Source organism: Sander lucioperca, chromosome 15 (assembly GCF_008315115.2).
Source record: "Sander lucioperca isolate FBNREF2018 chromosome 15, SLUC_FBN_1.2, whole genome shotgun sequence".
Classification (NCBI taxonomy): Eukaryota; Metazoa; Chordata; class Actinopteri; order Perciformes; family Percidae; genus Sander; species Sander lucioperca.
This window is the reverse complement of record NC_050187.1, coordinates 9,395,886-9,410,431: the sequence shown is the minus strand read 5'-3', so window position 1 is coordinate 9,410,431 and position 14,546 is coordinate 9,395,886. Positions and strand designations below refer to the sequence as shown.

General features: G+C 39.0%; 1 protein-coding gene across 1 annotated transcript in view; it reads left to right on the top strand.

Moving 5' to 3' along the window:
* Positions 1-7,333: 7,333 nt before the first annotated feature.
* Positions 7,334-14,546, top strand: part of btaf1 (BTAF1 RNA polymerase II, B-TFIID transcription factor-associated) — a 27,309-nt gene continuing 20,096 nt past the window's right edge. The window contains exons 1-6 of the mRNA XM_031296870.2: positions 7,334-7,765; positions 8,724-8,847; positions 9,777-9,891; positions 11,080-11,214; positions 12,417-12,616; positions 13,912-14,045. Coding sequence (XP_031152730.1) covers positions 7,752-7,765; positions 8,724-8,847; positions 9,777-9,891; positions 11,080-11,214; positions 12,417-12,616; positions 13,912-14,045 — 722 coding nt within the window. The 5' untranslated portion in view covers positions 7,334-7,751. The remainder of the gene's footprint in view (positions 7,766-8,723; positions 8,848-9,776; positions 9,892-11,079; positions 11,215-12,416; positions 12,617-13,911; positions 14,046-14,546) is intronic.

Sequence of the window (14,546 nt, the reverse complement as noted above, 5' to 3'; positions counted from 1 at the left end):
CAGATATTTAGCAACCCAACTATAGCACGAATGGAATGATCCTTTGTGTCATAAAAACATTTTCAGAAACTGACGATTCAACTGTGAGATTGGACAGTCGAATCAGCTTCCTTAGATCGAATAGAGTCGACTTTTCGGGAATACCCCTACAAGATATACGTAGCCTATATATAAATATATCCAAGACACATGATCAATGATCATGTCATGCAACTGCTCAATTAGCGTACTGGCCCCTTTTTTGGTCCAATTCAGGCACTGTATATATTATTGTGTTGAGGTGAACCACGTGCCCCCACCTGGATATCAAAGGAAAAGGAAAAGTGTAGAATCAGACAAAAAAAGCTACTTTCTCTTTCTCTCAGTTATATAACATAACAATCAAGTTGTTTCTCCTGCGCTCCAACATTTTGTTTATTCAACTTTGAGGCTGGAATCATGGCTATACTTTTAAAGACACCCCCAGGGGTCTTGATAGATTCTAATTAAAGTTAGTTCCTGCTAAAAAAAAACTAACAATGATTCTGATTCCTACATGTCACGATGTGGCAGAGCTACAGAAAGCATTTCCGCTCTGGGGTTATAACGCTGCAGAGCTTCCTGTGGATGAGGAAGCAGACTTATGAACCTGGCCGTCTTGTATAAAGTACTTGAAATGATACTTGAGTAAGAGTACAAGTATCTTCCCAGAAAATGACTTTGGTAGAAGTTAAAGTCACCTTTTAGAACATTACTCGAGTAAAAGTCTTAACGTATCTGATGTTTTCTGTACTTAAGTATCAAAAGTAATTTTCTGATATTAAATGTTCTTGATTATTATTATATATTATTATAACCCTCAGATGGGATAGGTCCTGTCACACACACCCCTTAACACTGTTGTTTACTTACTGTGGATATTAGTTCAGTAGCCAAACAGGTCGACCAATAATTATGAAGTCATCCAGGAGGCTTCATGTATTTGCTTATTTATTCACTGTATCCTCCTGTGTCCGGGTTAGGTAGCTACTAAACTGACACACCTTTCAAAATATTGGCTCAGTGGTATTCCTTTCTTTGTCTCTCTGTCTTTTGACTTCACAAAGGCATTTAGTGTGATGCAGGAAAACCACAATGGACAATGGTGGAGGAATGAATTAAATCATCCCACTCAGGCAGCGTGGGTTGAAGCTTTTCTCTATGAGACCAGAATCATGAAATCTCAATACCATATGAACTTCCTTTTTTTTAATTTCCAGATATAGTTCTGGAGAAATGCAGTAACAGAAATAAGTTAAATGTCTTTCACATACTTTTCTGTGGTTGCTAAAATGTTGTATCTGAAAAACCCAGCCGCCCACCTATCCATCTGTTACTCCATGCCTACTAACTTTTTTCTCTTGATGACAGCAGTACTTACTTAGACAACGTAACCCTTGGAATACATTTCTATCTGCACTCTGAGTGATTTTGAGATGTGGAGCTTTAGTTTTCACATCCGAGATAGCAAAAGGGATGTACAGCAAAGCCGTATTTTATTCGTCACGATAACAAGCACATTCTAATTCACATTCATTCACCTTTTTAAACGGGTTTTTCAGAACAGCTGTTTTGCAGATGGAACCCTCTCTGATTTATTTATGTTCAACAGTGGGAACATTTATTTGGATTTTGTCCAACATTCAAAGGGCGGCTATGAGAATAGCTAGACGGTTGGAGCCTGAGACTTTGAGCCCGATATAGTAGAGCTGTGTAACATCAGCATAGCAACTGGGAGACATTGTTTTGTTGAATATTGTATAAAAAAACAATCGATATCGTGGGGCGACCTCTAGCTCTCCCTTTGCTGCGTGTCATCCTCTCTCTCCTCCCTTTCACTGTCTACAGTTTATCTCATAAAAAAGCCCCCCAAAATATTCCCAAAATAAGTGAAAGAATATTGTGATCTTTGCATCAAAACAGAAAAGGGGCCTAAAAACCTTGTGGGACACCATGCATACGGTATATGAATATCTCCCATCCATACTTAACTAGCCATGAAGAGATTCCTTCTTACGTTACAAAATATGAAATTCCTTCTTTATGTTTCCCCAGACAGTGTTTCCCTCAAGTAGCCTAATGTGTTTTATGTCTGAACTACCAGCTCAGCGAACCAATCAGCATCCTTCGAGGAGGTGCTGGCTGTAATGAAATAACAATGATATCCAATAAAATTGTACTCTAAACATGAATGATGAAATAACATTTTAGAATGAATAATGTTGTCAGTTATTTCAAAAAATATTTTTTCATGTATATATTTTACACAGTTTAAGTTATTTACTTCATAGTGTCGTATTTATTTCTTTATTTTTAATATTTAACACTTTCATACTCTGAGCACTGCCTCACGAGTGTGGTATACTTTATATATACAGTTATGGTGTTAAAGCTTTTGAGATGTATGCAAATTTGACTAATGGCTGACAAGCACTATTTTCTGAATTTTCTTCTTTTTTTTTAGCAAATATTTTTTAGGGGTGGCCCTGATTCCCAGCATTTAAAGCTACAGTAGTATACAGTAGTATATCACACTGGGATATCATCAAATAAGTATGTCCTCTAACACATAAGGACATATTGGCTAGTGCTTTACTAAATATTACTGTATGACTTTGATGTAATAGTGTTACCAGCTTAGTCTGGGAGTGACATTCCCCCTCAAGGATTAATCAGGGATCAAATCACAAAAAAAACTTCAGTCACATTTTTTTCCCTCTACAGCAGCTGATGCATCCTCCTCCTCCTGATTCATGAGCTCATTACACACAAAGCGCCTCATAAAAATCACATTGTCCGCCCTCTGAAGAAGGATGACTAAGCCCATTACAGACATTCAAATGATGTATTGCATTCAAAGTTTTTGAAAATACATTTTCTATCATTGCATTACGATAAGCACCTCTCTTTATTATATTTAGTTTGGATGATCTGTGATCCCTCAGTTCAGAAGGCAGACGGTACAAAGGGCAGCATGAGGGAGATCTCAGCAGTATATTCAAAGGAGATGAAGAGGCCTGATAGGTCACACAATACACAGCAACATGCTGTTTGTGTCTGCAGTGATAACAAACTTGCCGATTTCATTTGACAGGTGTCGCTATGTTTTATGATCAGCTCCCAGTAATATTTTTCATAAGACCTGTCTGTTTCTCTCTTTTCCCAGTTCACTGTCTGTATCCCTGTTAAAAATGTGCTTGCTTAAATCCAATGTTATTTGGTCAGAATAAAACTCTTGATATCATGTATCATTACATTTTGATTCTGAAGCTTTGTCTATTTTTTAAACATGATTTTTTGCGTTACTTACAGACATCAGTATGTGAAAAACAGTTCAGCTTCGAAAAAAAATCTATTGCCTCATTGCCAGTTCTGAAATAAATGTGCGTAATATAAATGTGATGTAGCTTGGGCTGCAAGCCGTCAGCTGCACCTCATTGTCTCCAATACTCTGATGCTACTGAGAAAACATATGCTCTATGCTGAAAGCAGGTTAGAAGGTGAAAATTAAGCCCAGCTATGTTCAGATCAATACTGCAGTCTGTACTAAACATATCTATATATTATATACTATATCTTTTTATTTTGTCAGAAAATGGGTGAAAAAATTCAAACATTTTTACAAATATCAAGCAGTTGTTATGCAACCGCCTCCTAACAAACCACCATTTAAATGACCATGTTTCCCTTTTACTTCTTTTGTTTGCTTTAAAATATAACAAACACGATATCGGTTTCTGATTAAGAAAAGCACATTGATCATTAAATAATACTACATTCAGATAAATTCCACAGTGCATTGTAACCTATTTCGATTCTATACTTTGTAAAACAGGATGTACTGTATTCTTAATGTGAACACATTAAGTAGCACTCCAAACTGCACTTCCCTGTGCTTATTTTAGACATTGCATAACAATGTGTCATAACCAAAATTGTAAAACCAGACAGAATGCTCATTATGTGATAACAATCATTTCTAATTCTAATTCTATGCAGCCGCTCTCTGCAGTGATGCTTTCATAATGTTTTGTTGATATTATGCAACTCAACCATCTCAAAGCCTGCCCTCTTCTTTAAGTTCCTCTTTTTTGCTCTTCATCCACTGTAGAATATGGGGTTGATCACATGCATGCAGTGCTTTCTGCTGCATATGACAGCATCAGATTGTTTGTGTTTTCATTCAAATCAAGAATATTACTTGGGGTGTTATGCAGAAATCTGCAGTTTTCAAGCGTTCTCAACCTCGGCCTGTAAATTAAACATAAACCTGTTTTTCTATGACAATTCTTTAAGAACACACTGGCAATAGTGGAAAGGCACTTCTGGTTTTTAAATTTATTTTTAAATCACATTGCTGGAGAAGGAGACATAAACCTTCAGATAATACTGGTCACGCTGTACTTGTAATATTCAATCATCAAATTTATTGCAGAAAAATAGGACCCTTCCTTCGGGATGCTTAAACTTATGAGAAAGATATAAAAGCTATGAAGACATAAAAGTCTTCCAATGTAAAAGACCATGAAATATTATGAGGACAGACTGAGAAAGGTCACCCATAAAGTCAAGCTTTCTGTTCCTCGTCTGTCTTTCACTGTATGCTTACACTTCAACTATGAGGAACAACTACTACTATACTTTTTGCTCCTGTAGTCTGTGAAAAACAAAGTGTTGCAACAAAGTGTTACAAAGTGCTGCTGTGATGATGAAAGGGGTTTGATAAACTGATGATTATGTCAAGAGATCAGCAGCACAAAAACATTCTGTAAAACTATGACAAAAATCAAACATTTGTATGTACAGTACATTATGCTTAGTAAGTGTCAATCGAAGTTCAGATGATGGGGATTTGTGTTACTTTTGTTTTGTTTTTCAAATACATTCAAATGCCATTTTGTGTTATCTAAATAATAGGTATATTGCATATCTGCAGTCACACAAAGGCGTCATATGAGGTCACAGGTATCAGAGGAAGTATATATGATCTGGTGTGTGTGTGTGTGTGTGTGTGTGTGTGTGTGAGAGAGAGAGAGACAACAGTCACGTTGTCATATTTCATTTTCTCATTTGCATATTGCAAATACTTGAATTATGAGTTGCCAGCAATACAACTGTCCACTGAATTGTCTGCATATTTGCCCAGCTAATCCTACTTAATACCACCTTCATAACATTTCAGCTATCTGAAATACATGATTAAACGTTATTGCTGAATGTCACATGAATGGTGTTTTGGCAAAAACACTATTATTTGCCATTCTTAACTCAGGTCTATGGTGATTTTAACCTTTGGCTTTTCAGGACCATGGTCAGCTCAGGGTTCAACTGCCTCAAAGTAATGTCCGCAAATACAAATAAATATAGTGAAATGCAAAAAAAACCCATTAAACTAAATGTAACAAATTGTAAGCTCAAACTATTTGATAGGATGTTAGAACCAAATGAACTAAATGGCAGTTAAATGGTATCTGGCTTGCATATGAGCACTCACGAACACACGCAAATCAGTTAGGGGTACATGTTATGTTTTAGATAAACTAGAGGGTGGCCGACAGGGGCAAACGCCCTGCAACTTAAGAAAACACACGCAAATAGACAAAACACAAGCAAATTAAGAAAACAACTTCATTAATTTGACAACACATGCGCAGCATTCAGCAAACGCGCTGCAAATACCACAACACAACCAAATACATAAACGCGCTGCAAATATCACAACACAACCAAATACATAAACGCGCTGCAAATATGAAACGATGCAAAAAGAAAAACCCAGAAAACAAATGCAACAAAAAAACGCAGCATCCAGATTACACAACGGAAGTTCTCCAGGCCTCTAGAGGGAGTGGAACAGCAGGGTTTTCGACCGTTATTAACCGATATTAAATTCATATTATTATTATTATTATTATTATTATTAATAACATAATATATTAATAATATACAGTATATGCTCCCGTCTCATGCCCTCCCGGCTGGTGCTATCCCGAGCTTCGGCTTTTCAAAATAAAAGCTCGCGTCTGGTCCGCTATGTCTTTGTACTTTGGTGTGTTGGATGTTTGTGAACTAAACAGTACGGCAATCATGCTGATGAATACAATAACTTTTTCAGCAGATGTCTTACTTACAACACGATGGAGTTAGCAAAGCAGTTTTGTGTTTATATGTGCGGGCGGGATTTATTCAGTTTGATAAATCCCACGGTAAATTGGCTGGTTTACTAACAGGGAGGGACTAGAAATCCTGTCTGTTTTTTGTATCTCAAGAGCGAATTGCTCCACAATATGAATACAGATTGATCACTTATTTTGTTGGTAACCGTTGTTGTATAATCACAATATTACACTTGAGGAGGCCTACACTTCAGTAATTTCGGACCTCGAAATTAAACCCTCTCATGTAATATGGCTTAAACAAACGTCAACGTTAAACGCTGATGCAGTTTTAAATGTTTTATCACCACGAGTTTACAGACGTCTCTGCTGATTGAGTATCACCTGACCTGAGCCAAGACACACCCACCAAACGAGAGAAAACAGATCTCAAACATAGATTTAATATTTACAGTCTATGCAGTTTCTCTCTCTCTCTCTCTCTCTCTCTCTCTCTCTCTCTCTCTCTCTCTCTCTCTCTCTCTCTCTCTCTCTCTCCCTCCCTCTCTCCCCGTGAGGTCGAAAATCCAGCTGTTCCACTAGCTGTGCTCCCTCTAGAGGCCTGGAGAACTTCCGTTGTGTAATCTGGATGCAGCGTTTTTTTGTTGCATTTGTTTTCTGGGTTGGTGTGCTTTTCTTTTTGCATCGTTTCATATTTGCAGTGCGTTTATGTATTTGGTTGTGTTGTGTGCATTTGCAGCGCGTTTGCTGCAAATGCAAATGTGTTGTCAAATTAATGAAGTTGTTTTTCTTTTTGCATCGCTTCTTTTTTCGGGGTTTGCGTGCTTTTCTTTTTGCATCGTTTCATATTTGCAGTGCGTTTATGTATTTGGTTGTGTTGTGGTATTTGCAGCGCGTTTGCTGAATGCTGCACATGTGTTGTCAATTTAATGACGTTGTTTTCTTAATTTGCTTGTGTTTTGTCTATTTGCGTGTGTTTTCTTAAGTTGCAGGGCGTTTGCCCCTGTCGGCCACCGTACCTAGAGCCACAGAGGATGCAACAATGTATCTAACATTATTATTATTATTGAGGGAAAACGTGTAAACTATCCCTTTTCGTTTTTTCTTTCCATTCATTTCCTCTTTTAACGTGCATTTTGATTGGCTTTCCCCGATGCTTCTAGCCAATCAGCTTACGCCTGCTATGGAGGAAGGAATAAATGCAAGATGGCTCCTCATATAAAAACAGTCTTCTGGGTCGCCCTCAACGTGCTACAAAATAACTCTTTACACCGTATTAGGTTAAAATATTTATCCGCGAGGAGTTCTGAAGGGTAACTTTAGCTATAGATTGATATGCGTATGGTATTCGGCGATATTTTGTGGGAGAAGATACAGAAGAGACAAGAGGGACAACTTTGAAGCCATGAATTGGTGGTGAACTCAGACAGAGTCGGGGTGGTCAGAAGCACACAGCCTGGGCCTCGGCTAGCTAGCGGTAGCTGCTAACTAGCTAATGACTTCATCTAGCTACAGTTATCTGCGGCATTGGAAACGTTAAACAGCAGAGAGGAAAAAGCCTCAAATTACTGGTTGCCTGTTGAATGTGGGGCGTGAAAAGCCATACGACAATTGGCCATGGCTGTATCAAGGTAAGATTGGCTTACGCCTATGCTGACTCGGTTTTATCTGTCCCGAGTTTCCTTACCAGTTAGCTGGCTAACCTGCTATCTGCTAGCTTTTGATTTGGCAAAGAATGGCATGGCGACGGTCGACGCTAGCAAGCTAACACAACGTAACGTTACAGTGTAACTTAGTCACTGTTCGCGGCGCGGGTTTCCAGGCTGGGCACATAACTCAGTTGGGACTCATTTTTACTGCATGTGCGAAATGTTAGTTCAAATTAATTTCACATTTAATTAAGAATTCACAGATTAACTAACATTAACGTGATCGTGAAATGATGTCATGTTAAACCAGTTTGCAAACACGAGATACCCACAAACATGTCAAATTGCAAGTGTTGCAGCCTGTCCTCGTAGCCAAATTCTAGGTAATCTTTAACGTCACAAAAGTTGCTAGATCATTAATCTTAACATTGTTTTGATGTTTACTTGGCAAGCGTTTTCCGTTGTGATTGTTATGATAATTCCACGTGGTGTCAGTGGGCCTCTTTTGCGTAGCAAAGCCGACTCCTCTGTAGTTAAGTTTAAGTATAAGTGGTACCTGGGGTCACGCCCCTTACATCTCTAATCCGCTCCACTTTATTAATAGACTTTTATTAATAGAATTGAGTGAAAGACCAGGCTCATTATACAGGTTACCTTGGTTCAAAGCCAAACAATTTAATAATGCATAGTGGTTTTATTCATACAAATAAATGTCAGTGTGTTGTTGTCTTGAGAGCATTTTCATTTTTTAAGTTTAGAATTTAATTTATAAAATATTTAGATTATCATTCAATTCTGGTCCTCTCACCACTCAAGTGGTCCTTGCATATTCGAGCACCAAAAATTAGGGAAGAGGAACCAGCGTGTGTGTTCAGTGCTGTGCATTGTCTTTGTTTCTTTTGACCTTGTTTTTTTTTTTTGTACTGTCACCTTTCTTTAGACTTGATCGTTTGTTTATCCTGCTCGACACCGGAACAACACCAGTAACCAGGAAAGCAGCAGCCCAGCAGCTTGGAGAAGTGGTCAAACTCCACCCCCATGAACTCAATAGCCTCCTATCAAAGGTGTGTTTGATGGCTTTTTCCAAACTGTCTTTCATGATCCTTCATAAAATAATCTCAACCAGGGCATATTTGGCTGTCCCTGCAGTCAACTTTGTGGAGTATTGATAATGTACAACAGTGTTATTCTCCCCGGTAGGGCAATGAGCTGTCTGTGCCATATTAGTACCTGGATTGAATTGTGTATGTGATTCTGACCTTGCAACTGCAACAAAGTCTTTTGTCAAGTCTTGACAAATACTTTTCAGTTCTGTGCTGGCTGTTTTGTCTCTTTCCTTCTCTTTATACAGTGCTGCTCATAAGTATTCATACCCATGCTAAAGTTGACTAAAAAGAGGAATAAAAAAAACCATCTTTTGAAAATTGATCTTAATGCCTTAATTAAAAAAAAAAATGAGGAAAAATCCAACCTTTTTAAGGACTGGTTGGCTGGTTTGATTTGCATTGATATGGATCTCATCTCAATTAGCTATTAGGCTAACTGAAATAAAACCATGCCAATCTCTAGGTATGGTGAAGGGTATGTGATGATGTGGGGCTATTTTAATTCCAAAGGCCAAGGGAACTTTATCAGGATGCATAGTATCCTGGATCCATGAAATAACTGGCCTTTAAAAATAAAAATCTGCCTTCCTCTATGGGAATTTAACATAGGGGTATGTATAATTATGGCCCCTGTATTTTAAGGAAGAACATTTTATTTATTTACAATACATTATTCATTCACAAAAAAAAAATAAGGTGTCCTTAAAAGGTTGCATTTTTCCTCATTTTTTTAATTAAGGCATTAAGATCAATTTCCAAAAGATGTCAACTTGTTTTTAGTCAACTTTAGCATGGGTATGAATACTTATGAGCAGCACTGTAGGTCCGACAGTTATAATTTAGGTTGTACGTGGAGTATGTTAAAACTATTTTCTGTCAACTACCAGGTCTTGACCTACCTAAGGAGTCCCAATTGGGACACTCGAATAGCAGCAGGCCAGGCTGTAGAGGCCATTGTGAAGAATATTCCTGAGTGGGACCCCGTGCCCAAGCCTAAAGAAGGTAAGCTTTCCTGTCAAATGCTGAGGCATGTACTCCAAATGGAACACTGGATTTTGCAGTAATCTTTGTCTTCCGTTTGGCATCGTTTATGAAAATACTCGGAGCGCTAATGTTTACCTTGGATTTAGTTACGATACCTGTAATCAGTGTGTCGGTTGTGTGTGTGCGCTCTTTTCCCTGGCAGTGAACAGATGTCACAGGAAACTTAGTGGCACATAATATTTAAGAGCATCCGCCCTAATTTGGATACAGGGCTATCTGATAACATACAGGTGTTGCTGTTCAAACACACAATGCGCTCTGTTAGTTGTGAACTGGAAAAGATAGCCTCTACAGTAGATCCTCACACTCCTGGGTATAGTATAAATTGACAGTTGATATTACTGCATTTTTGCCAAACATGGGGGTAGGGGGGGGGTGGGTGTGGAGGTGCTCAGTGCCGATACAGAGCAGGGGAGAGGCTGCAGTGTGATGATAAATCCTACAGTTTTTAGCCCTGGCCTGTTCAATAACCGGTTTTGGTACACATCCCTAGATACATTTTCACGTTCATCGTGTTTTATGTAGTCTTTTGCGATGTGTTTATCGCACATGTTCATATTGGGGTGACAAGGAAAATCGGTCAGCACTACTTGGCACCCATCCCTGCTGTTCAGTGCAATCCGTCTTCTCTGCATCACATGACTGTATTTATCACAACAGTATTTGGTCCCAGCTACCATTGAATGAAAGTTGTTTATCACAAATGTAAGTCAACATTAATGTCTTCCACTCAATTTAATATTTTCCAGTATTATTTTAGGGCAAATTAAAATATACATTTTTTTTTTTTTCAAGTGCTTTATATATGTGAGCTGAAATGACTTGTCACAGAGAGAGAGTGCATCAGAAATTGTAACGACACTAACATTTCTTCTGTACAAACATCTGTGAAACCATCACTGTTTTGGAGAAGCTCAGTTTTTTTTTTTCTTCCTGACAACTCAACAATCTAAGACCTCCATTTCCAGCTCCATCCATTGTGTAGACCATTTCAAAAAGCTCAGTCTTGTTGGGTGGAAAACACAAGTTTGTTCTTGATGAAAGGCGTTAGTGTGAAAGTGACCTCAGATTCATTTAGTAGTTAGAGGGACAAATGTGCAGTTATGAGACTTTTTTTTTTTTTTTTTCCCTTCTTCTTTCTTCTAGAAGACTTGTCTCCAGAGGACTCCTCTTGTGACCGGTTGAGTTTCTACCACTTTGACATCTCCCGCCTACTTAAACATGGGGCCTCTCTGCTGGGATCTGCTGGGGCTGAGTTTGAGCTGCAGGATGACAAAACTGGTTTGTAGTGGTTTTTATTGTGGTTTTGTCGCAATAACCTCCACTGTTACACCCTCACCCACATGACCATGTATGAAAGCTACATTGTGTTGTGAGTGTAAGCTGTAGAAAGGAAAAGTGACTCATTTGAAATGAGTAGGGTGGTTTCAGTTTTTGGCTAGTCATTTTGGGACACTGACCACTGGACAACTTGGTTTTTGATTGTGTATGACTTTAACTAATTGGGAGATTTTGAATATGTGCTTTCCAACCCATTTGTTTTGACTTGAGGAAAGGGGATTCTGTCATTAATTTTGTATGCTAAACAACCTTTGTGTACTTCTCATCCCTTAAATCGCACACTTTTGTGTTGGAGACTGGACTACAACATCACTGCTAATATATCTCAGGTTGATTCTGACAAAAACACAAATACCGCACAACAAACTGGGCTGCTTGGCCATGAATTTGAATTTAATTTGAATAGGGAAAGCTGCTCATCCTCATCTTTTGATGGTCATTCAAAGTCCTGCATTCTGTTTTACCAGTCGTTGCTTCTCTGTGATCTGATTATAATTTCTCGTTCAAGGACCCCTGTACTGTTGAAGTTTACTAAATTTAGCAGGTTCTGGGTGATTTTCAGACCTATTTATGATCCTGTTCCTGTATTTATTTGCGGCCCTAGCACTAGTCCTGTTTGCCTTCTAGCTGCGTTTAGCTCCAGAATGACACACTGTGGTTCACATACACATAATCGGTATTCCTTACACAGCTACAATAACTACGTTAACATGCACATAATATTCCGGTTTTTGCCCTTATTCCGAAAAAGACGATATTCCGACTAAGCTGTTTACATGACTGAATATTCCCGTTTACATGTAGCCGTGCAAAATACAATTTTTTTTATTTTTTTTTTTTTTCTCTCTCTAAGTTTACCAGCGGTGGCGGACTTGTTGGACCGTGCGAACACAGCGTCCCTCTTTCATTCCTTCAACCAGCTTCTTGAAAAGGTCGGCGTAGCGATGTGTGCGCATTTTTTAGGAAAAATTGAGTATGCTGTTTATATGACCTGTATCAAATTCGGATTATCGTCATATTCGGAATAATAGTGGAATATTGGTGTGCATGTGAACATACTCATTGTACTTGTTCTCCAGGCTATCTAGTGGTAACCCGTGACGTCCTGTCTTTTTTTTTTTTTTTTTTTTTTCCTCCCTCAGGCGAGATGGACCCTAAGGAACGTCTTGCCCGCCAGAGAAAGCTTCTTCAGAAGAAGTTGGGTCTGGACATGGGTGCTGCTATCGGCATGGACACAGAGGATTTGTTTAACGATGAGGACCTAGACTATACATGCCAACCCAGCGGGCTTAAAGCCCACGGAAGCAAAGCCACAGCTGGATCCAGCTCGCACAACCATGTGGTGGGTCTTATTTAAAGCTCTTACCTTTTGATTCAGCAGACCTCGGAGCACGTACTTCATGTTCTTTGGTTCACTAAGGCTCTTACTGCAAGCTGTAGCCTTGGACTGACTATAAAGTTGCAAAATAGGTAAAGATAATCAGAAATGTGTGGCAGGAAGTGGGCACCTGTTATCACAGCTTCTGTCAGCAGTTGAATGTTGCCCTGTAGTGAGATGCTGTGGCTTTACGTCACGGCCTCACTTAGCTGGCTAAGTTGATTTTAAACTGAGTGAAAAGGAGGTAGGCTATAACTTGTGTCACAATGACGAAGACTGTTGCTGTGGAGCTGTGCAGTGCCAAGTTTTAATAAATTCCTACTGATTCAGCTGTCGTCTTCTCTTTGGTTGTGAATCATCCTTTTCTCTGCCTCTTTTGAATCAAACCTTGGTGTTTTTTGTGTTTCCAGTCTGCTCTTCATATCTTCCAGGCCTGTGTGCCTATCTATTGTGTGGTGCTGCATACATTTCAAGTTGGTAGAAGGCAGGGGATGTCAGTATTTCACTGTGGTAATACAATATAATAAACTTCTTCTTTTTATATTTCTTCCTGATCCATATGTAAGATGTCAAACATGCCACTAATAATAATCGTCTAAATCTTCTGGGGCTTTATTCACTGATAACCTACATAGTATAAAATAATGAATATGACTTGTGCATGAGTAGGGAGGGAGAATGCAGTTAGTCTAGAAGAACAGCTTGGAGCCACTTGGAGACTTGTGATGCTTTGAGCCGGAGTATTAATTTATTAAATAAGTCATTCGGTAATAATGTACTGTATCTATGGCCTTGGTTACGCTTGTCTTTTCTATGCGACCTTTGTCATCCTATTATTCCAAGATGCATTAACTGTCACGTCTGTACGCTCGGAAATCGGATCTTGCTCGCATTGGGATCCGATCAGCCATACCACATGCCAAGGTGGCCTGGCCTTGCTTTTATTGTGACGAATTTATAGGAAATGAAATGTAGATTATTGAAATTAGCCATTAGAGAGCCATCTCCGCTGCTCTCTCCTAAGCAAAGTGGGCCCCGCAACCTTTACAATAACGTTATCCACCTGGAAATATATCCGATCACCATCTGATCATGCGGGTCGCAGATCGCAGAGTGGACACTCGTATGTGGACACAGCTAAGTTCCTGTTAGGCGCATCTGATCACAAAAGTCTCATTTAAAAAGGCAAGTGTAACTACGGCACATGTATTCAGTTAACCCCTTAAAATGAATAATTAACTCCACTGCTTTGTTTTCAGCCCATTCAGGCTAGCGAGTTGATTGACTCTGAGTTCCGGCCAGGCATGAGCAGTCGTCAGAAGAATAAGGCCAAGAGGATGGCCAAGCTAGTGGCCAAACAAAGATCCAAAGATGTGGATCCAAATGAAAAGAGGTAAGATGATGCATACTGTGTACCTGCAACATGCCCGGTTTGAGTTTGACTTGAAACTTTGATCATCAGCTCGATCTCTTAAAAATACAGACCAAGGTATAAATCATTATACTGGCTCAAAATTATTGAAAAATTGAAGTTTTTTTTATTTAATTTTTTTTTTTTATCATATACAACCAAATGTGTATTTTTAGCGATAAAGCTATAGTGCGTAGTTTCTGTCGCTCCCATGAGGAATTCTAAGTAATGACAACTGAATTGTTGGCACACGATGCAAGCCTCACGTGATCGTGCACTGCCCCCCCCCAACCCCCCCCTCCAGGCAGTTGCTAGTAGCCGAGGAGACACGTAGGATTAAAAAAAACATGAACTCTTCAGAAAAGGTAATTATCTTAACTCGAGTTTCTGCGTGCGAAAGTTGCCGGACGACAGTCTTCTGAACATAGCCATACACAGAGAGTTGTGTGGAGCTGATAGTCTTAAATAGTTTTGTAGCAACTA